Below are 23,536 nucleotides of genomic sequence, written 5' to 3'. Positions count from 1 at the left end.
CGGGAGAAGGGTGGGAAGTTTGGGTGGAAGATTGACTACAGCTAGGCACCAGAAAATCAGCTCAGGGGGCCCTGCCACGGACCCACCTCGGGGAGAGGGGCTCAGTCAAGTTTCAGCACCAGGGAATTCCCATCCAAGAAAGCTCCTGCCATTGACCCACAGGCTGTGTGGGAAAGAAGCTGACTTGGTAGCTCAGCCTCTGCCATCAAGTGAGTTCCCAGAGTGCTGCAGTGGCTGTGAAGGCTGGCCAGGATCCTAGGCTCTATGAGCAGGGGAACGTTGAATAGGAACCAGGAGACCATCCCCAGAGACTATACCCAGTTCTGGTGCCCACAGTTCAAACCGGAGGGTACATAAGGACGGCCATACTGGGTCAGACCAAAGGTCCATCTTGCCCAGTATCCTGTCTTCTGACAGTGGCCAATGCCAGGTGCTTCAGAGGGAATGAACAGCATAGGCAATCGTTGTGTGATTCATCCCCTGTGTCCACTCCCAGTTTCTGGAGTGGGTTCTGGAGGCATTGCAAGACTGGCTCAGATCCTAACACCATCTAGTGCCGTGTTTCAACTCGGACAGTGTCCCAGCTGCTGCAGAGAAAGGTGTGAGAACCCTACCGTAGCACATGTGGGGTATTCTGCCCTCCACGTTAGGTCTCAGCCTGGACTGCAAGGGAGCAGAGTGGCCTGAAGTGCAGGCCACAAGAATGATTCCAGGTTTGGAAAAATCTTCCTTGTAGTGAAAGACAGAAGAAGCTCGATCTCTTTGGTTTCTCCAAGGGAAGGCTCAGAGGTAACTTGATTCAGGTTTACACACTCCTGCATGGGAAGGAGGTTTCTGATGGCAGATGGCTCTTGTCATCGACAAAGTCTGAATGAGATCCATAGCTGGGAGCTGCAGCAGACCAGAGAGAAGGTGCACATTTTTGACAGACACTGGGGCAGCCTTACCAAGGGACATGGTGGATTCTCCATCCCTTGGGGTCTTTAGATGGCAACTGGAAAGTTATCCTCGAAGACATGCTGTAGCTCTGCCATGAGCTGTGGGCTTCATGCAGAGATCACTGGGTGAGTCTCCGGCCTGCATTACGGAGATCAAACTAGATGATCCCAACGGTCCCTTCTGGCCTTCAAATCACCTTTAAACGAGAGAGTTTCACACTTGGTTGCTTCAGCAGGCTGAGCTCGTTGCACAAGCCAGGAGCTCCTTGCATTCCTCTATTTCCCCTACTAGCTCTTGTGGGCCACCTTCTCATCCCTTTCTATTTCTGGGACTCCCCTCCTCAGCACACCCTGCCCTATGCCTGGGGCTCTGTGTGCCCCATATGGCTGCATCCCCCATACAATTATCCCGTTTACCCTCCATTCCTGAGGCTCTATCTGCCTCCCCATCCCCTATTCCCCGCTTCTCCCTATGTCTCCCCTCTTCCCCCATATCAGGGTCCCTCATTTTCCCTCTAGCAGGGGTTCTCTATGCCCCCATTCCCCCATGCCAGGGTCTCTGTGCTCCTATTCCCCCTGTACCAGGGTCCCCCATTCTCCCCCTCATGCCAGGGGCTCTGTACACCCCCTCACACCCCGCTTTGCCCCTTCCCCGTTTTTATTTTCTTTCTGTCTGGGAGCTAAGTCATGCAGGATGTCAACCTTTTAAACTGAGATGGGAGTGCTGGGACACAGGAAGGTGTAAACGGCTGTCCTCAACCTCTTCTTTGAGCTACGGACAATTATGGAGATGGTGGAAGCTGTAGCTCTGCTAACCAAAGACCAAGGGCTGGGTGCATCCCGCATTTCCCCATTCCAGTTTTCTGGGGGGTTTTTCCTGTTTTTTGCCAGATCCATGGGGTTCTGCCCCTTGACGCGTAGAACATGGCCTAAAATTGCGGAATTGATCAGCCAGGGCATTCAAAAGTGATCACGTTTCAGACCAACAGAGAAATGTCATCAAAATTGAGTGTAATGATGTGTGTGAAGATGCTTTGGTGGGAGCTTGAATCTTATCAGATGCCAGGAAAACCATGTTGAGAGAGGCCCTGTCCCTGAATTACATGGTGGGTTGGGGAGAAGGTTCAGAGCCTAGACATAATGCGTTATAGAGCCTCATTGAAATCACTGGAGCGATGCCACTTTACACCAGCTGAGAGTCTGACGGCATTGAGTCTCCTCCAATTTCTTCCATATGGGGTAGAATCCAGTGCCCTTGCTCATTAAGATGTCTTGTAACCTTCATGTGTGGGGTACCAAATAATATCAGCCCGTCCCCTGCCATATCAGCCAGGGGACGGGCTGATATTATTTGGCAATCTGTTTTGGAGACAAGGTTCTCTCCCCTGCTCAGCAGAATCATTAACCCCCAGGCCCAGCCTGTACCCTATAGATCTATGCCTGTCCCGAGTTAAGAACATAAGAATGGCCCTACTGGGTCAGACCAAAGGTCCATCTAGCACAATATCCTGTCTTCAGACAGGAAATGGATCACTTCATCCTGTTCTGTTCATTCCCTCTGGGGCACCTGTCGCCCATTCCCAGCTTCGGGATTTGGAATCCAAATGCTGCAGGCTCTTTGCTCTGCTGGTTCTTGCAGCCTCTTGTAATGATGCTTCTGGCCGGGACGTCTGCATGGATTGAACCCAGGAGCTCTGGATCTGAAAGCTCAAGGCACAGCTGCCTGAGTGATGGGATCAGGGCCCTCAGCTGAGAGGCTGTAGGAAGCTCATAAACATCCAGAAATAGTCTGGCCACTAGATGGGGACACATGAGTTGCCCTGTGTGAGTTATTCTTTGGGTTGGGGTAAAAAGAAAAGGAGTACTTGTGGCACCTTAGAGACTAACAAATTTATTAGAGCATAAGCTTTCGTGAGCTACAGCTCACTTCATCGGATGCAGGGTTGGGTTGGGGTGAAAGTCCCAAAGGCCGCTAGAAACCAGAGGTCCCTGAGAGGCCAGACCATGGCCTCCTGCCCTCTCCAGCGCCTGGCTCCTCTCTCCAAGTTGCAGGGAGCTGCTCCTTCAGGAGCCAGGGACATCTGGGGAAAGTCCCCTCTGTGGCCAGAACTGCCCTGGAGGCTCTCAGACCTCTGACCATCCCCACCCCTAATATCAGTTCCCAGGGGGTACCCAGATCCCACTCCCACACGCTAGTTCCTGGAGCCAGGGCTGGATTTCCAGTTAGGCCCAGGAGGTAGGTGCCTAGGGGTGCTGCCGGCGTTCTAGGGGCACCTAAAAGTTAATAGTGGGTTGAAAGTTTCATTTTTGAACAGAAAACACCAAGATTGGGGGGGGGGGGCGCTGAAGACGCTGTGCCTAGGGGCGCCTACGGTGTCAATCTGGCCCTGCCTGGAGCCCCCACTACAGGGGCAGGGGTTACAACAGCCCAGGATAGGTCAGAGCCCCGGGGGGTGCAGGGTTCCCGGGGGGGGGGTCTCTGAGGGAGGGCGCGAGGTTCCCCCATTGCAAGTAGGGTGCAGGGTATCCCCCACCCACCTGCCTGCGGCGGGGGTTCATCCCGGGGGGGGGGGTTAGACACTGGCTCCGCGCCGGGGTCTTTGGTGCCTGTTCGGGGCGGGGGGGGGAGGCCGTGGCTGGGGGAGGTCGGGGGGGGGTCTCCCGATTGCCGGCGCTCTGGCGAGCTCAGAGTTAAAACCAGCGAGCTCCGAGAGCCGCCGAGCCCCGGGCCGGAAGGGAGCGGCCGGAGCGGGGAGACGCAGAGGCAGGAAATCGCTGCCCGGGGGGGGCGGGATCGGGGCCGAACTGGGACCGGAGAGACCCCCCCAGCCGGCTCCGGGGGTCTGTGCAGCTGGGGCCGGCAGGGTCCCTGTTCCAGCCCTGGGTTATTGCCTGCTCCGCCCGTGCAGGTTCAATAAACCTCCCGTGCTTAGATCCCACCGGCAGCTCCTCCCATGGGGCCGTGTCCGGACCCATCGCTACGAGGGGCCAGCTGCTGCCCCGCCCCGTGTGCCTGGAGATCCCTGATTCCCCTGCAGGGGGGCGCGGCCCATCTGCCCCCAGGGGTCTCCCTGCCTCAAAGGGCCCCTGGGAACATCCCCCCCCCAGCAGAGAGCGGGACGGGGTTCAAGCCCGGGAGCGTCTCACCTGTTTCTTCTCCTGAACAGGATTCCCCGACCCCAACCCGGCCGGGATCCCCCGCATGGAGCCAGGGGAAGAGCCGAGGGTCCCGGATCTCCAGGGCTCCGAGGAAAGGGAGACCCCGAGAGGTGCCCACACAGGTGAGGAATGAGCCACACCGGGAGGGAAGGGAAAAGCTGGGATCCCAGCAAAGCCGCCGGGAGCCCCCCAGTTTTGTCTCAGCTAGTGTGGCAGCACGCACCCGCCTTGCTCAGGTTCGGTGCCCCGTGGTGCCAGGTGCTGCACAAACACAGAGACCTAGTGCCTGACCCAAAGAGCTTTCATGCTTAAGAGCCAAAGGCAGACAAAGGGTGCTGGGTGGGAAAGGGATGTAACGTACAAGGGTTTGGCTTGACATAGCTCTGTGTATTGGGCCCTAGCAATGTATGGCCAGAGCCACAGCTAATGTCAATCCGTGTTGCTCGTTGATTCACAGCTGGGATCTGGCCCATTGACTCCAGTGGGGTGATGCCCATTTACACAAGAGTGGGATCTAGCCTGATCCCCACCTTAAATACCAGCTGGTACTCCCCGCTTCCTTCGTCCTTGTTATAAAAGATTAAATGAGCATTGCGATATGAGTTTCAGGTATATCCTCGTTATCCAAGGCTCTGAGTTTTCGGTCCCAGCCTTCGTTATCACGTACAAATATAAATAATTCCGTAATCATCTCATCTCACTCAGTACCATCCCTAGCAGGTGCCCTGTCCTCATGGCAGGTGTCACTCCTAGCTCCCACCTGTCCTGCCTGATGCCTGGCAGGAGCCCTCCCTCCCTTCAACCTTTCTCTGGGGGCTCAGCTGGGCCACTGGAGCAGAACCCGCCCCTCCTCTCTCTTCAGGGAAGGGTTTGTGGGATTTCGCTTCCTGCCCATCAGGTTTTCTGCTTTGTGACAAACTACTTGGCCTCCCCTCGCAAGCACAGGGAACGAGTCCTGGCTGGATTCTCTTTCTCGCTCTCCCAGCAGGTGCCAGGACAGCCAGTGAGAACGAGGAGGAGACTCCCCAGCAAGAAGGGCCTGGAGAACCTGAGCAACACGCGACGTCCTGGAGCCCCGAGCAGGGAGATGTCGGTGGGGCAGGACGGCAGCGAGGAAACCTCCCAAGGGAGAGCTCTGCTGAGCAGGAAGGAGATCCCTGGCAGCTCCAAGACTCCTCTGGGCATCCGGAGGGGAGACTGGCCATATGTGGGCAGTGTGGGGAGAGCCTCTCTCAATACAAAGACCTCGCTGAGCACCAGAGATCCCATAGAGACGAAAGGCCTCATCAATGCCCTGACTGCGGGAAGGGCTTCACCTGCAGCTCCCACCTCATCCAGCACCAGCGCACCCACACTGGCGAGAGACCCTTCCAGTGCCCCGACTGCGGGAAGGGCTTTGGGGTTAGCTCCCACCTCATTGTCCACCAGCGGGTCCACACCGGGGAGCGTCCCTACAAATGCCCTGACTGCGGGAAGGGCTTCAGCCAGAGCTCCCACCTGGCCAAGCACCAGCGCACCCACACCGGGGAGCGGCCCTACAAGTGTGCGGCCTGTGGGAAGAGCTTTGGGGACAGCTCCTACCTGATCCAGCACCAGCACACCCACACCGGGGAAAGCCCTGGCCTGGCCGGTGGGATGAGTGCAGAGGAGAGGCCTTACCCATGCACCCAGTGCGGGAAGAGCTTTGGCACCAAACTGGCCCTGAGCCGGCACCAGAAGGTGCACAGCGAGGAGCGGCCCTATGAGTGTGCTGAGTGCGGGAAGAGCTTCAAGCTGAGCCGGCTGCTTATCCAACACCAGCGGATCCATACCGGGGAGCGGCCCTACCGATGCCCCGACTGCGGGCAGAGCTTCGGCCGCAGCTCCCACCTCCGCTCGCACCAGCACATCCACACCGGAGAGAAACCCCACCCCTGCCCTGACTGCGGGAAGGGCTTCAGCCACGGCTTCCAGCTGGCTCAGCACCGGCGCGTCCACACGGGGGAGCGGCCCTACAGGTGCCCTGACTGCGGGCGCAGCTTCAGCCACCGCTCCACCCTCATCAAGCACCAGCGCACCCACACCGGGGAGCGGCCCTACCACTGTGCCCAGTGTGGCAAGAACTTCAATTGGAGCTCGGCATTCATCAAGCACCGCCGGACCCACTCGGAGGAGCGGCCCTTCCGCTGCTCGGACTGCGGGAAGGGCTTCCGCGAGAGCTGCACCCTCATCCAGCACCAGAAGATCCACTCGGAAGAGAAACCCTACAAATGCCCTGACTGCTGCAAGAGCTTCAGCCTCAGCTCCTACCTCGCTAGGCACCAGAAAATGCACATGGCCTAGGGATGCCAGCGGGGGGCCTGTCCTGCCTGCACAGGGGTGTCCTGGACTCACAGGTTGTGCCTATTCGTAGCCCCGTGCGGTCCGGGGGGGGGGAGTCCCCTTCAGTGTGACAGCCCTTCTCGGGGGTCCAATCTTTCTCGGGGGTTAAGCCCCTCCACCTGAAGCCGCACCTCTCTGAGCCTTAGCACACCTGTTTCTCGCCGTGGGCCTCCTGAGGGACTCCACTCGCTCTGGACCCCCGGGGCCTCCACTCCCAAAGGGAATAATGCCACCCTGTTCTCTAGACTGGAGCGACTCTCGGCCAGCGTAAAACAGGAGGGTTTATTGAGCATTTGAACACAGCATAGGAAGCTCTCAGGGCAACTCCTGAGCTGAGCCTGCGGATCACTGGGTCGTCAGGTCACCAGTCGCTGGCGTATCAATTCTCCAGGCCATTAGCTGGGGTCCCAAGTTCCCTCGCTGGTCCTCTGTAACAACAAATTCCCTCTCCCATCACCTCATTAAACCAGTAACACCCAGGGAAACTGAGTCCCACCCCCTCTGCATGCAAACCATTGGAAAAAACAAGAAAATCCCCCACTTCGTCACAAGGGGCATTGTGGGTACCTTTCTGAAGTGGGTATGCACCCCCTGCTTGCACAGAGATGTCCTCTTGTCTTCCCTTTGGTGACTGGAGCGTGTATCAGAATTTATGTGAAATTTGTGGCCCTGGAGGTTTTTAAGAACAGTTCCAGATCTCGGACAGGTCCGACCTCTCATTGAGGGTCTAGGTATATTTGATCCTGCCTCAGTGTGGAGGAGAGGACTAGATGACTTCTCAAGGACCCTTCCAGCCCTACATTTCTATGACTCTGTGAGTCTGCTGCTAACCCCTAAACTGATTGAATTTCCCATGGGACAAAAACTTTGAATGTCAGAGATTTTAAAAATTTGATTTTCGTCCCGATTTGTTGAAAGCTCAGAATTTTTCACAAAATATTATTGGGAAAAATATTTCATTTTATTTATTGTTTTGACTAATTATATCTTCTGTGATCTGAGAGGCAGGGTGGTCTAGGGCAGTTTTTCGCCACCAGGGCCTTTTGTGGCAACAGCCTCCTGGGCTGTGATGGGGGTGGATGGGTGCAAAGCAGTGGCCCCTCTCCCAGGGCTGCCAGCAGTGGTTGGTCTCTGCCCCCCTCTGGAGACACACACTGCAAGTGCAGGCAGCTGGTGAATTCCCCACTTTCCCGGGGGTAGGGTGGGCAGGCGTCAGCCATGGGGCTTCGGTCTCCATCCACACAGTAGCGGCTCTGGTTCAGGCTCCCAGCCCCAGGCTCACCATCCCCTACGCACACCCCTATTGTCCTTGGGCCCCGCTGCCTCCCTGCCCACCTCCCCAACCAGGGCTTAATCTGTCGCAGGGCTTGCCGGGGCTCAGTAATCTGCTGTGAAAAGTGATATTAACAAACATACAAAGATCACTTTCACAGCAGAAAACTTACCAGCTAGCAAGTCTTAGGGGGGAAAAAAGAGCAACCAAAAAAGCAAAAGAAACCACAAAAAAGACAAAAACATGGGAAGCACCTTATTTTTATTTCTATTCTGTTTGTCCAGTAATGAATAGAAACAGCTCTAAATTATTTTTATTAGTCTGAAAAAACCCTACATAAATTACAATGATTTGGACATATGTGCATATTTATATGTTTTTCCTAAAGTTAATTAAATATTTTAGGAAAAATTACGAGCATGGCCACCAGCAAGAGTTGTTGAGAGAACCCCTGGTCTAGTGGATCGCACACTGAGCTGAGACATGGATTCTATTCCCAGCTCTGCCACTGGCCTGCTGGGTGACCTTGGGCAGGTCATGTCACCCTTCTGTGCCTCCATTTCCCCATCTGTAAAATGGAGGTGATGATACTTGACCTTTGTAAAGCACTTTGAGATCTTCTTGAGGAAACGCACTGTGTATAAGAGCGTGGCAGTATTATATTATAAATTTTAATATAAAGTAAAAGTCAAAATGATAAAGTAATATTCATAGATTCCAAGGCCAGAAGGACCTTTGTCATCAGCCTATCTGACCTCCTGCAGAACACAGGCCATAGAACTTCCCCCAGAAAATTCCAAGAGCAGAGCTTTTTGAAAAACAATCTTGATTTAAAAATTGCCTGTGATGGAGAATCCATCACTTCGTAAATTATTCCAAAGGTTAATTACGCTCAGTGTTAAAAACTGACACCTTATTTCCAGTCTGAATTTGTCTAGCTTCAACTTCTGGCCTTTGGAACTTGTTATACCCCTTCTGCTAGATGGAAGAGCCCACTATCACATATTTGTTTCTCCTGTAGGTACTTAGACTGTGATCAAGTCTATAACTTTCTCTTTGTTAAGCTAAGTAGATTGATCTCCTAAGTAGAGTCTATCGCTATGAGGCAGGTGGTGGGGCTAACTGGTGTGAACCCCGCCGGAGATGGACTGGTAGAGCTGAAAGACGTGACTACAGAAGAACAGGGTCCCCAAGGGTGAGCCTGGGAATGAGTTTTCTGGGCACTCAGAGGCAGTGTTTACATGTAAGTCACTGGGCTAGAGCTCTACAAATCTGGTTCCATGACTGCCCCAGCCTCTTCATGAGATTGTGGGCATCTTTGTCTCAATTTCCCTATCTGTCCCTTTCTCTGTTTAGTTCGTAATTTCTTCAGGCCAGGAGCTGTTTCTGAGTGTGTTTCTGTGCAACACCCAGCAGTACAGTGCCCCGAGATGCAACTGTAATACAAACAAAGAAATGGGCGTGTGAGACTTTGCTATTTCTTTACTACCATGACAGAGTTATGTGGCCCAGTTTGGGCAAGGGTGGGGTGCCTTAGACCTGGCTAATTTGGACACCATGGTCTTGGATACCTTTATGCAGTTGTCTCTTTGTTTTTCCTAACAAATCTTGTTTCAGTAAGATCCACGTTGACTTGGACTCTCAGGGAATTTCCCAGAAGGATAAATGAGCCATCAACCTTTCAGGACGGGTGGCTGAATGGGACCTAACTCTGCTTGTGCATTATTATCTAAAGGGTTGAAGCGAAGTGACCCTTTTCTATAAGGTGTGTCGCTCCCTGGGCTATGTCTAAGGGACAGGTCAGTTCAACCAAACCCATCAGGATCCCACCCGACCCTGCCCAGCCAGCTCAGGTTCAGAGGGTCAGAGACCTCCTATGGCTGTGTCACACCCAGCCAATGGAAGATGCTGGATAACCAGGGCAAGTTGAAGGGGTGTAGGGTTGCAGCAAGATTTCCTTTGCTTAGTGGGAGGTTCCTGTGGTTTAACCCCATCTCTCCCAGCGTTCTCTGGTTGCTGCTCTCCCTTGCCCGGGATGAGGGGACTTCAGTCTGCAAGGGCTGGCATCAGTCCCATCTCACCTCAGTGAGGATCTCAGAAAATGATCCGAGAGAGGTGAATGCCTCTGTCTCTAGGGTGGTGGTGGGGAAAGCCAGCTAGGGTCTCTCCCTCTCCTCAGCGGACCACAAAGGACACAACCCCATCCCAACAGCACCCAGTCTGCTCCCATGTACAGCGGTCACGGAACCTTCCAAGCCTTAGTGTTCCATCTGGCCCCATGGCTGTGGAACATTTCTGACCCCAAGATTCCATCTGGCCCAGGTTCCAGGCCCCAATGTTCCACTTACCCTGGAACCTCCTGAGCCTCCAAGTTCCAACTGCCACAGACCCCTGGTAGCTGGAGCAGTGAGTGGGGGCACCAGGCACAGGGGAGATGCAGAGAAGAGTCTCAGTGAGAGGCGGCTCCAGGGGAGGGAGAGAAACAGCGGCAGAGACAGGAAATCCCTGCCTGGAGGAAGCGGCCACAGGGACAAGGGGATGGGAACCTGAACCACAGCTGGGACCAGAGAGATTCCCCCCAGCCAGCCCTGGGAGCTGCATGGAGAGAGGTGGGGTCTGTGCAGCTGAGCCCAGAAGGTTCCCCCCTTTGCCCCCGCAGCAAGTTTCAGGGCAGCACAGGAGATCTGTGCAGCAGAAAGCCCCTGGACACATTCTGGAGCCATGAAGTGCGTGAACACAATAGGCTGCTGGGAACAGGAGGGGCTGCTCCCTGAGAGGCCAGACAGATGGATGTTCCCAGGTGGGGGGCAGCCATCTCCTCCATAAGGCACCCAGCTCCTCTCTCCATAGCGCTTACCAAGATCCTAGTTCTCCTGGGCTCCGAGCAGCCCGAGAAGCTCCCTGGCTTCTGGCCACACCCCATCTCCTTGACCTAAAATGGGTGATGTGGGGGCAGGAACCCATGAATTGTCAGATTCCAATGGGCTTTTCACTGTCAAACCTGGTCTTTGCAGGGCGGTTTCTCACTGCGTGACTTAAATAAACCAGGGTTTGTTTTTTTTTAAAGGAAACTAGGAAAAACGATCCCATCATGTGCCACTCTAAGAATCTTATCATGGAGGTGACTGGCGTGGCCTGAGCCCCTTTTGTTCTGTGGACCAGCCACCAGAGCGGGACGTGGCTATGCTTTTAACCTACAAGCCACACAATTAACTGGTCTACAACCACTGAATGTAGGATCAGCTTTCCTGAGTTCTCTCCCTAGCTCTGGGAGGGATGTGGGGTAGAGCAGGCTGCATTGGGAGCCAGGACTCCTGGGTTCTATCTGCAGTGCTGGGAGGGGCGTAGAGTCTAGAGCAGTGGTTACAGATCAGATCATAGGGGAATGCAGTGTTTTGGCCTGTTCCTTACAAAAGACAGTCCCCTCCCGGGCCTGGAGATGTTGGAGGCTCCTAGGCATTCTGCGGCCCTGCCCCAAGATATCCATTCCCAGCAGGTGTCCAGACCTGGCTCCCCAGTGAAGCTCTAGTTCCCAGCTGGCTGTGATCACTGTGGCCCCTGGGGAATGACCCCCTCCTCCCAATGCTTTGCACTCTCCTGGCTCTGGTCCTGGAGCCCCAGTTATAATGGCCTTGGATACATCAGAGAAAGAGCCCCATGGGGTTTCCCTGGGGGCCCTTTGGGAGGGAGCATGGTTCCCTCAGGAACATCTTGTGTGGGGTGGAATTCCCAGTAGATTTTGTGGGGCGCTGCATTAAAGTCCAGCCAGGCCCATAATGGGTCCCCCAATATCTGCTCCTGCTGTGAGTTCTCTCTGGGACTGTGAGCCTGCAAGAGCCTGCCCCACACCACCCTAGCTGGGGGGGGGGGGTCTGTGTTATCTGCCCCAGGGAATTTGCACCAGTCTGCTGAGCTCCCACAACGCTGGCTCCTCGGGGTCCCAGCTGAACCCCCAAACCAAGACCTGGTGCCAGGGCGGGCATGGATGGGCACTGGGGCAGCTGGGCAGGGCCACCGTCCCGGTGAGACTGGGGGATCCGGAGATGGGGCAAGAGGAGCCAACGCAAGTGGGCATGCCAGGGATGGGGGACCAGGGGTCTCTCCTGAAGGTGTGGGGAACTGGTGCATCCTCCACAGGAGGGATCTATACCCCCCTCTCTCCAGCCCAGCCCCCCGGGGGGACCCGGCATCCTTCCGCCCCGTGCAGAGCCTTTCCCGGCTCCTGGGGCCGCCAGGCCGGGCTATCCAGAGCGGATCTTCCCGGAGCGGAGCCGCCCGAGCCGACAGCGGGGTTGCAATAGCGCAGGGACCTTCCTGTCCCACCCCCTGCCTGCACCCTGGGCCGGAGACTCAGGCAGCACCTGCTGCCCAGGGGGCCGGATCCCCCGTCTGCAATGAGACCCCCCCCGGCCCAGGGAACCAACCAATAACCCCCCCCACCCCGTGCGCTGCAGCCGGGCGGTGAGTGGGGGCGCAGGGGAGGCGGCTCCGGGGAGGGAGAGAAACAGCAGCCGAGGCAGGAAATCGTTGCCTGGACAAAGCGGCCGCAGGGCCGGGGGGGTCGGAGCCGAAGGGGGGGCAGGGACCGGAGAACACCTCACCCCCCAGCTCTATGGCAGTACTGGGGGAGGTGGGTCTGTGCAGCTGAGCCCAGCAGGCTGTTCCCCCCCCGCCCAGCAGCGAGCCCCCGGGACACCACCGGAGGTTGTGGTTTGGACCTCTTCCTTGGAGCAAAGTTACTGATCCCAGGCAATGAAGGGGAGTCGTGTGCTGAGATCTCTCCTCCCCCCACTCCCCGCCACCAACAATTCGTGTGCGAGCCATTGAACCAAACTGTCAACCCTGGATCTGCTAGAAACCATTCCCTAGTTTCTGCACCTCTGCACGTTTAGGGTGCTTTTTGCAGCACTGACATGGCATGCAAAGGGTTAACACACTGTGTGGTTTCAAGGCCCTTAGGTGATGATTGCAAAATGAGTTCTACTGCTAAGTGTGACTCATTTGTTAAAACACCTCTTCCCTGTGTCATAGGTCAGATCAGTAACATGTTAACAGCCCTCCAGGGGGGTTCCCCTACAGCTTAGGGGGCCTCACTGTGCTAGAACTTGGGTGGGGGGTTTTTCGGATGAGATTATAAATGTAGTTGACAGAGGCAATAGTGTTGATGTAAGATAGACTTCTGTAAGGTATTTGCATTGGTACTGCATGACATTTTGAAAAAAAACTAGAACGATGTAAAATTAACCTGGCGCACATGAAAGGGACCAAAAGCTGGCTAAGTGATAGGTCTGAAAATTGGTTTCAGAGTAGCAGCCGTGTTAGTCTGTATTCGCAAAAAGAAAAGGAGTATTTGTGGCACCTTAGAGACTAACAAATTTATTCGAGCATAAGCTTTCGTGAGCTACAGCTCACTTCATCGGATGTATCCGGTCTGAAAATGTAACTATAAAATCATCATCAAGTGGGTGTATTTCTAGCGGACCCACAGGGATCGGTTCATGGCCCCCCACTATTTAACATTTTTATCGATGACCTGGAAGAAAACATAAAATCGTCACTGATAAAGTTTACAGACAATACACAAAATGGGAGGAGCAATGGATAATGAGGACAAGTCACAGATACAGAGCGATCTGGATTGCTTGGTAGACTGGGTGCAAGCAAACAATCTGTGTTTTAATATGGCTAAATGCAGGAGTGAAAGTAACATTCAATACTTACCAGAGTAAGAGGCGGGGCCTTGGGTGGAAGGGGCGGGGCTGGGGGGGTCAGCATCCCCCAGCCAGCCCATCCACACTGCCTGGCCCGCGCCCCCTGGGGCAATTTAAATCGCTGACCCCGGGGCAGCTGCTCCTTTTGCCCTCAGAGCAGGGTCCTTTGCCACAGCAGCGCTTTAACATCGGCTCCGTACGGGCCAGTACCGAAGGCCACTTTTTACCAATACGCCATACAGGCCCGTACCAGCTTACTTTCACCCCTGGCTAAATGTGACTATAGAAACAAAGAATGTAGATGATGCTTACAACTTTATCCTGGGAAGCAATGCCTCTGAAGACTTGGGGGTCATGGCGGATAATCAGCTGACCATGAGGTCCCCATGTGATGCTGTGGCCAAAAGGGATAAGACATGATTTAGTTGGTGTTGGTCCTGCTTTGAGCAGGGGGTTGGACTAGATGACCTCCTTCCAACCCTAATCTTCTCTGATTCTATGCATAAGCAGATGCATACACAGCAGTATCTTGAATAGGAGTAGGGTGGTTATTTTACTTCTATATTTGGCACTGGTGTGACCACTGCCGGAGTACTTCCATTCTTGTGTCCACAATTAGAGAAGGATGTTGATACATTGGTGAGAGGGTTCAGAAAAGAGCCACAAGACCGATTAAAGGATTAGAAAACAGGCTTTATAGTGATAGATTCAAGGAGCTGTCTATTTAATTTAACAAACAGAAGGTTAAGGGGTGACTTGATTACAATCTTTAAGCACCTGCAGGGGGAACAAATATTTTATAATGGGCTTTTCAGTGTAGCAGACAAATATATAAGACAATCCCATGAGTGCAGGTTGAAGCTAGACAAATTCGGACTGGAAATAAGACGTAAGTTTTTACAGTGAGGGTAATTAACAACTGAAAGATTTTACCAAGGGTCGTGGTAGAGTCTCCATCACTGGCAATTTTAAAATCGAGGGGATGTTTTTGTCTAAAAGATCCGCTCTAGGAATTATTTTAGGAAAGTTTGTTGGCCTGTGTTAAGCGGGAGTTCACAACAGATGATCACAACGGCCTCTTTTGGCCTTGGAATCTGTGAATTGTACTGGGTGATGCACAGATCCTGACTAAGATTTGGGCCCCCATTGTGCCAGGCCCTGCACAGACCCAGTCTGAGATCAAGCCCCATTGTACCAGACACCATACAGACCCCTACCAAGATCAGGGTCCCCCACTGTGGTAGGGGCTGCATAGGGCCTGACCGAGATCAGGGCTCCCATTCCACTAAGGAGCTGCACAGACACACAGCAAAAGACTGTCCCTGCTCTGAAGAGCTCACAGTCTAAATAGACAAAGGCAGGATTATTATCCATATTTTACAGATGGGGAAGCTGAGGCCCAGAGAGATGCAGTGACTCACCCAGGCAGTCTGTAGCAGAGTTCGGAACTGAACCCTGCTTTCCTGAGTCACAGCTGCCTGAGCCGCAAGGCTGGTCATTTCAATGAGCCCGAGGAAGTGTAACAACAAACAGTAAATGCTAGTTAGCCATCGATTTGCTGCTGGTGCCCTGTACTCAGAGCGTGCCTCACTCCTGACTCGCATCCCTCCTGCCTGACCCCTGGCCAAAGCCCTCTTCTCCCCCAGCCTTTCTCTGAGGGCTCAGGCCACTGCAGCAAAATCGGCCTCTCCTCTCTCCTCAGTGAAGGGTTTGGATGATTTCACTTCCTGCCCATGAGGTTTTCTGCTCAGCGACAAACCCCTTTGCCCCAACTCCCTCCACAGCTCAGGGAACGAGCCCCGGCTGGATTCTCTCTCTCTCCCAGCTGGAAGGATCTGCAGGAGCAGAATGGCAGGGGAGGTCCCAGAGCCGGCAGGTGGCAGGGCAGGGTGGCAGGTGGCAGGTCCGGTCCCTCCCCGCCAACCAGCCAGCTCCAGGGGAGATTGGAGCTTGGATCTGAGTAGTGTTTGTGGTTCATTCTCTCTCTCCCGGCAGGTGCCGGGACGGGAGTGAGAACGAGGAGGAGCTGGGACCTTCTCAGGAAGAGGTGTGGCAGGAACCCCCCAAATGTCCCTCTTGCCACCCGAGCTGGGGGAGCCCCTGACCATCTGCAGCCAGTGCGGGAAGAGCTACAGCCTGAGCACCCAGTTCCTGCGGCACCAGCGGACCCACGTCCGTGAAAAACCCTTCAAGTGCGACGAGTGTGGGAAAAGCTTCGTGGACAGCTCGGCCCTGCTCACACACCGGCGTGTCCACTCCGGGGAGCAGCCCTACCGCTGTGCCGACTGTGGCCGGCGCTTCAGCCGCAGCTCCAACCTGATCCGGCACCAGCGCACCCACCGAGGACTGCGGCCCCACCAGTGCCCTGATTGCGGGAAGAACTTTGCCGAGGCCTCCTGCTTCCTGCAGCACCGGCACTCCCACGCAGGCGAGTGCCCCTACCTCTGCCCTGACTGCGGGAAGAGCTTCCGCCACCACTCCGTCCTCCTGGCCCACCGCCGCACCCACCTGGGGGAGCGGCCCTACACGTGCTCCGATTGTGGGAGGAGCTTCCACCAGAGCTCCCAGCTCTCCGCCCACTGCCGGGTTCACCTGGGTGTCAGGCCCTTCCAGTGCCCTGACTGTGCGAAGAGCTTCTTGGACAGTTCCTCGCTGATCATCCACCAGCGCATCCACACCGGAGAGAAACCCTACAGGTGCCCCGAGTGCGGGCGCAGCTTCAGCCGCAGCTCCAACCTCCTCCGGCATCAGCGCATCCATGCCAGGGAGCAGCCTTTCAAGTGCCCCCAGTGTGGGAGGAGTTTCCGGGATGGCTCAGGTCTGGCTCAGCATGAGAGGTCCCACCTGAAAGCCAAGACATACCAGTGCACCCAATGTGGGAAGGGTTTCAGCCAGAGCGCCACCCTCATTAGGCATCAGAGGATTCACACCGGGGAGCGGCCCTACACCTGCCCTGAGTGCGGGAAGAGCTTCAGCCAGAGCTCCACCCTCTTCCGACACCGGAGGATCCACACAGGCGAAAGGCCCTACAAGTGTCCCCAGTGTGGGAAAAGCTTCATCGAGAGCTCGGCCCTGATCCAGCATCAGAGAAGTCACACGTGACAGAGGCCACTAGGGGAGTGCATCCGTTGGAAGTCAACCATTGGCCAGTATCAGTGTGGTGCCGGCAGGAGCAGGTGCCTGGAATATTATGGATTCATTGGCGGGAGGAGAACATCAACCATTGGCTAATGTCAATGTGGCATTGGCATAACAGCATGGCTGGAACATCAGAGATTAATTGGCTGGAGGGGAGCATCAACTATTGACCAATATCATCATGGTGTTGTTGTGCATTTGTGTCTGGATTATCATAAATGAATCAACCGGAGGAGAAGATCAACAATTGGCCAATGTCAACATGGTTTTCTTGTGAGAATGTGGCTGGATTATCATATATTAATCAACCTGAGGAGAAGATCAACAATTGGCCAATGTCAACATGGTTTTGGTGTGAGAACGTGGCTGGACTATCATAGATAAATTGACTGGAATTTTCAAATGACCCTAATGGTGTCAAGTGACCAGGTTCGAAATCCCCCCTTGGAAATCCCAACCATAGATGTGGAAGGCCAGAAGGGACCATTACAATCACCCAGCTTGTCCTTGTGCCTAGCACAGTGATATACTGACATTCTTGGCAGTGTGTGGAGGAGGTGTGGAGTCTGCTCAGTGGTAATTGAACTTTCCTGTCTCTGTACGAATTGTCTTTTCCAAGGTCTGTTTGACGTGGTATTTAACCAGGTGAATAAGCAATCCCCAAAACAAGAACCCATCATTTCAGCCATGTAAGTGGACCAAATGTCAGTGTTTAAAGTGACCTGCAGAGAGGGGAAAAGTTAAGGCTGGGTTTGGGCCTCTTTTCTTGATCTTTTATGAAAAAAGTCTGGCCGTTTTATTTTTAAAAAAATTCTGCTTGGTTTGGGTGTGTCCCACAGTAAAGCCGTGTCTACACACATTTGTAGCTGTTTCACTACAACGGTCTAGTTCAAGGGGTGCAGCCCCCATAATGTGGGCTCAGTTATACTCTTATGAAGGGACTTTTTTTATTATTGCTATTCATTTCTATTTACCGTAGTGCCTCAGAATCTTTGGTGTGGACCAAAACCCCACGGTGCTTGGTGCTGTACAAACACGGAACAAGACGTCAGTCCCTGCCCCAGAAATCATACAATCGAAGTCTAAAACAAGAGACAACAGATGGATACAGACGGAATGATGGTGGAGTACAAGGAAACAATGGGACACTGCTGGTCAGCATGACTGACCGTGGTCTCAGCACCAGCGGTCTAACCACTGTCAAGTTTTTTGTAGGACTGATGGCATAGGAGGGATTTGAAGGAGGAGGATGTTTAAGGGGGAGCCCCTCCCCGCCATGAGGGTTCAGCATGGGAGAAAGCACAAAGGGGCTGGTTCGAAAAGGTCAATCCAATCTGGATTGAAAAATGGTCAGTGATGGAGAGTCCACCGTGACCTGTGGAGAGTTGTTCTTATGCTTAATTATTATTTTCACAAAACTTTGCCCCTTATTTCTGGTCTGAAATTGTCTGGCTTCAACTTCCAGCCCTTAGATCTTATGTAATGTAACTGTATCAGTTTAAAAAAAAAAAATCTCACCCCGACCACCAAAGCTCTACTGGTAAAAGACGTAGGGGAGACACAATGATACCGCTAAAAAAGGCCCTGTTGCTGGAATAGCTTATTCTGCCTGGGGAACCGATAGAAGCCAAGCTAAAGGAATTCTGTTGGTGGTATAAGCTAGGTCTCCACGAGGGGGCTTGCTAGTATAGCTGTCCTGCTATAACCGGGGTTCTCAAACCTTTTTTGTTGGGACGGGAACCCCCTTTGAAAATCGTTCAGGCTGTGATGCCCCCCCAAAAAAAGTGATGCTCCCCCCTCCCATGCCATCCTTACTTCTGCGCTATTGCTGCCTTCAGAGCTGGGCACCTGGCCTGCAGCCACTGCTCTCACAACCCCCCTACAATAGTCTTGTGACCGCCTTTTGGGCCAGGACCCCCAGTTTGAAGCACTCTGTGCTATAAACTACACGTTTCCCAAACCCGAAGAAAAGTTCTGTGTAAGCGCGTCTCTCTTACCAACAGAAGTTGGTCCAATAAAAGATATTACAGTACTTCACCCACCTTGTCTCTGATATCCTGGGACCAGCGTGGCTACAACAACACTGCATAAGCTACACGGCAGACTCTTCCTAGTGTAGACGAGACTCAACTCTATCTGGCTAGACCACATGGGGAGGGGTTTAGGACTCTACTCCGTCCATGCTCCTGTAGCTCATGGATCAGAGATGTATTCTGTTAGATTCAATCATTCCACTGGCCCTCTATGGCAGTGCAGTGGGGGTAGGGAATTATTCCCTTGGGGTTGGAGGGGGGGGTCAATCCAGCAGCAGGTGCTGTTAGTGGGGCTGGTGGCAGGAAGGTCTCCACACTGTTACAGGCCTGCTCTGGGGAAGTGAGGGGGTTAGGAGATTCGTAACTTGAAGTCTACAGTAGATTCCTTGTGAGACGCAGCTGGTGGGGGTGGAGGATATGGGGACTGTTTATACAGGGATCTCTCACGTGGTGCTGAGATGCGGCAGCTTCTGGAGTGGAGTGTGGGGGTGTTTAACAGGAGCAGTGCTTTAGGAGGGAAGTGAAAGAGAATCCTGCAGTCAGTTGAAGCCACAATTGGGCGGCATGGTGGGTAGAGGGAAATGAAATGGAATTACCCAACTGGGATGCTATTTTTATTGCTGTTTGTATTACAGTAGCAGCCAGAGGCTTTAACTGAGGTCAGAATCCCATTGTGCCAGCTGCTGCCCAGACACACAGTGAGACAGTCCCTGCCCCCAGGAACTTAAAGCCTCTAGGTCAGGGATCTCAAAGTCCCGGTCCACCGGCCATCTGCGGCCCAAGAACCTCCCCATTGCAGCCCGCGGAAACTTTTTTAAAACTTCTTTCATCCCTCCCTGGGGGAGGGGAGCGGGCAGGAGAGATGCAGCCATGCTGCCGGCTCTGTCTGCTGCAGGTACCTCCCCCCGCAGCTCCCATTGGCTGGGGGAGAGGGACACAGATACCATCACTAGTCGTCGGGCAGAGTCAGCTGTGGAGGCTGCATCATTAGTTGCCGGGCAGAGTCAGCTATGGAGGAAGAGTCACTTTTTTCCACAATGAACATAAACAAGTCAACATACCGAACACAACTATCTGATGCCCACCTGGCTGCAATCCTGAAGGTTTCAACGGCTCAGTCCCTGAGGCCAAACATCAACATACTGACAAAACTGAAGCGTTGCCAGGTGTCTGGCAAACGCGAAAATCTCTCTGGCAGGCGAAGCATTGTATCAAGTTGTACAACAGCAGTATTATTTCTAAGACATTCGAAAGAAAAAATACACTAGAAACGTTTTCTTTTCTGAACACCATCTTCAGGGACATTATTGGCCCGCTGGGAGGATTTAAGGACTGGCACTGACCCAAAGGTAAATTGAGTTTGAGACCCCTGATCTAGGTAGTGCGTTTTTCAGATGGGGAGACCAAGGCTCAGAGGCTCGGTGACCTGACCCAGGAGCTAATAGCAGAGCCAGGAATTGAACGCAGGTCTCCAGTGCAGCACCTTAACCAAGGCCCTGGCCCCCTCCTGGTTCTGCCAGCAGGCTGCGGGGTCACGCCCTGATGCTGGGGGGGAAAGATCTGAGCTCAGTTTCTTCCATTCAGCCCATCACAGTGGCATCTCTTGGAGTCAAAGGGCACAACCCCTACTCCCAAAGCAAGGGCACTCCAGGACCACAGTTTACACATAGCCCTGTTTTTCTAGTTGGGGTCCCCTGACATGACACCCCCTCTCCAAACCTGCTGCTTGTGGACACCTGACCCAAACAAGGCAGGATTTTCTGACACTCCCCCACCTTCCCCATCAGATGTTTCGAATTTTGTCACTGGAAATCAGCATGTAGAGCGGAAGGAAGTGCTCTCGCCCTGCAGATGCTTCTGCACTTCTCTCCCCCTCCCACGTCCGTGGGAAAAGCGGGTGATAGAAATCTGCGTAATCATTTCCCCCAAACTCTGTTTCCGGCCCCTCAAGCCTGCTCTTTCCCCCTCCGCCTGTGCCTGGACACTGCACGACGGGCTGGCGAGCCTGCCCAGCCAGGTTTCTCCCTTTGCCATCATGTCCCGCGCCCTCTAACTCCCCAGATCCCCGGGCATCCATCACGCTCCAGATCCCGACATGGCCAGGACCCCAGGTGCCTTCCCGCTGCTGCTGTTTTTGCTCGGGCTGCCTCTCAAAGGTGGGTTGAATCGAGGGAGCCAGGTTCGGTCAGTCTGAGCCCCCTTTCGGGTGCATGTAGAAGGCCCACGGGATGGAGGGTGTCTGGACTGACAGCATCTGGTTGGGCAGTGGATTGAATGGGTAGGCAGCAGGGCTCAGAGGTTGGTTTGGCACCAGCCCCAGGGGATGGCATAGCTTTGGGGAAGACGGGGATGGAGATGGGAAGAACCAACCCTGGGCACTGCAGTTGGTTTGTGGGTTCTTCTCACTGCAGCAGCTGGCCTCAGGGCCGGGGGGTGGGGGGCTGCACTGATTGAAAAGGAAGGGGTGATGAGAGAGAGAAGCAGACTCATTAGAAATGTCATGGCTGCCGGGCAGCATCTGGTGTGTCTATAAAGGGAGGGAAGTGGAGTTTATGCCATGCTCCAGTTGTTAGACACGCCCCAGCTTGGAGCCCCTTCGTCGTTAGAGTTGCCCCGGGCTGGGTGCCTTCGGCCATGAGCGATGTCCCGAGCCAGATGCCCTCAGTTGTCAGTGTCACCCCAGATCAGATGCCCTCTGTCCTTGACCCAGGGTACAATCCAGACTAATGAGTAGCTGTATCACCCCTGCCCTGTAATCCGGGGTGCCCTTTACAATGTCTTGATGCTGTAGCCTCTAGCCTGGACACTGCTCACAAAGAGTTTCCAGCTTGCAATTCACTCCCAGCTATCTCTGTGTGATCTGCAGCCAGCCAGCCAGCCACACCCTGGCTCTTACAAGCCTTGGTTATACTGCAAGGTGATCCCCATTCATTCTCAGTCTCAGATTTTCCCCCAGAAATCTATGTCCTGTATTGCCCAGCCCTCTCATGGACACTACAAGTTCATATATAGTCTGTCATTTCATCAATAGAAATAATATGCACACACCTTGTTACCCCAAATGGAGTTTCCCTGACACTTCACTTTAAACACACTGGATTAGATAAAGTAGCAAAACAAGTGTATTAACTACAAAGAGAGAGATTTTAAGTGAGTACAAGTAACAAGTAGGGCCCTATCAAATTCACAGTCCATTTTGGTCAATTTCACGATCACAGGATTTTAAAACCCGGAAATTTCATGATTTCAGATATTTAAAACTGAAATTTCACGGTGTGGTAATTGTAGGAGTCCTAACCAAATAAGGAGTTGTGGGGGGGGGAGTCGCAAGATTATTCTAACGGGGGTTGCGGTACTGCTACCCTTACCTCTGTGCTGCTGCTGGCGGCGGTGCTGCCTTCAGAGCTGGGTGTCCAGAGAGCAGCAGCTGCTGACTCGGAGCCCAGTTCTGAAGGCAGCAGCACAGAAGTAAGGGTGGCAATACCACGACCCTCCCAGAAATAACCTTGTGTCCTCCCTGCAACACCCTTTTGGGTCACAACCCCCAATTTGAGAAACACTGGTCTCCCATGTGAAATCTGTATAGTACACAAAAAAACAGATTTCACGGGGTGAGACCAGATTTTACGGTCCGGGATGCATTTTTCATAGCTGTGAATTTGGTAGGGCCCTAGTAATGAGGCATAAACATCAGAAATGGTTACAAGAAACAAAGCTAAAATGCAACTGGTGCCGAACTTAACACACTATGTTAAATTCAAAGCAAAGTTTTCTCACTACATGCTCTCAGCAGTCTTGCTGGCCAAACTTCTTAGGCCAGGGCCTGTTCTCCAGTTCAGTGGCCCCTTCTGTGTGTGTGTGTGTGTGAGAGAGAGAGAGAGTGTCTATAGGGAAGGATGCTCCCTGCTGCTTTTCCTTACCTGTTGGAGCTTCTTTTGTTTCTCTTCCTGCTTGATGTCTCTCTTTACGGCATTAATGCAAATTAAGCAGAGCACCCTTTCCTTTGTTTGAGACAGGCCTGTTTGCCAACCTCAGTTTGGAATATCTGCTATTAACGCCAAAGAATGGAATCTTATAACTTCCCATACAATGCTGCTGCACCTATTTTATCAGGACAGTATTGACCAATTATGACTTTTCAAATGATATCTCACACGGCAAACTTTGTACAAAGATTATTACAATAGGGGTGTAGGGGGTGGGCATAGGGGTACATTCTGTCAGATCTCCCAGCCAGATGCCCTCAGTCATCAGCGTTGCCCCAAATTGGATGCCCTAGGTCAATAGAGATACACCAGCCTGGACACCCTCGATTCTTAGAGACACCCTGGGCTAGATGCCCTTTGTCATTAGCGACACCCTAGGCCAGACGCCTTTATTAATTTCAGCCATCCTGGACTTGATGCCCTCAATCATTAGTGATCCCCCAGGCTGGACACCTGCAATTTTGTCATTGTACCCAATCAGTTTTTCCCTAAACACTGCCCAACTTTTCAGTCCTTTTCAGTATGTGTTTGCGGCGGGGGGGGGGGGGGGGGCTCCCCTCCTGCCTGCGAAACCTCCAGCCGAGCCACTGTGGCTGTTCAGAGGGAAACAGCTGCACTTGGGGACAGCTCAGATCTCAGGCTGGGTGTCTCTCAGGCCTCTGAGTGCGTGCGGCTCCCTCTCTGCAGGGGTGCCCGGCCATGAGCAGCCTGTGAACCCCTGGGATCGTGGGGCACAAGGTAGATTCCCACACCCCGAATCTACCCTGGGGAGTCAGCGGGTAAAGACAATGAATGGACTCCTCTTCCGAAATGACCAGCCCCTGCCTAGCTCTCCTGCCTGCCACAATCTCCACTGGCCTCCCTGCTGCATGGCATTCACCCCCAATCCTGCTCACTTGAGTGCCCCCACCAGTGCTCCCTCCACATTGTGGGAACC

General features: G+C 53.6%; 2 protein-coding genes across 2 annotated transcripts in view; both read left to right on the top strand.

Annotated features, from left to right (window-relative positions):
- The first annotated feature begins 3 nt into the window (after nucleotides 1-3).
- Nucleotides 4-18,153, top strand: LOC119856875 (zinc finger protein 850-like). Its single transcript, XM_043516113.1, has 6 exons — nucleotides 4-1,064; nucleotides 4,106-4,219; nucleotides 5,083-6,417; nucleotides 10,391-10,531; nucleotides 15,457-17,156; nucleotides 17,560-18,153. Exons 1-5 carry the CDS (start codon nucleotides 1,049-1,051, stop codon nucleotides 16,542-16,544), a joined length of 2,694 nt encoding a protein of 897 aa, XP_043372048.1. The 5' UTR covers nucleotides 4-1,048; the 3' UTR covers nucleotides 16,545-17,156; nucleotides 17,560-18,153.
- A 1,932-nt stretch (nucleotides 18,154-20,085) lies between these two features.
- The window catches only part of ITGAL (integrin subunit alpha L), a 28,032-nt gene continuing 24,581 nt past the window's right edge, over nucleotides 20,086-23,536 (top strand). Inside the window, exon 1 of the mRNA XM_038404025.2 lies at nucleotides 20,086-20,769. Coding sequence (XP_038259953.1) covers nucleotides 20,709-20,769 — 61 coding nt within the window. The 5' untranslated portion in view covers nucleotides 20,086-20,708. The remainder of the gene's footprint in view (nucleotides 20,770-23,536) is intronic.

This window comes from Dermochelys coriacea, chromosome 6 (genome assembly GCF_009764565.3).
Source record: "Dermochelys coriacea isolate rDerCor1 chromosome 6, rDerCor1.pri.v4, whole genome shotgun sequence".
NCBI lineage: Eukaryota > Metazoa > Chordata > Testudines > Dermochelyidae > Dermochelys > Dermochelys coriacea.
The sequence above is the reverse complement of the archived record's forward strand: the minus strand, read 5'-3'. Positions and strand labels throughout refer to the sequence as shown.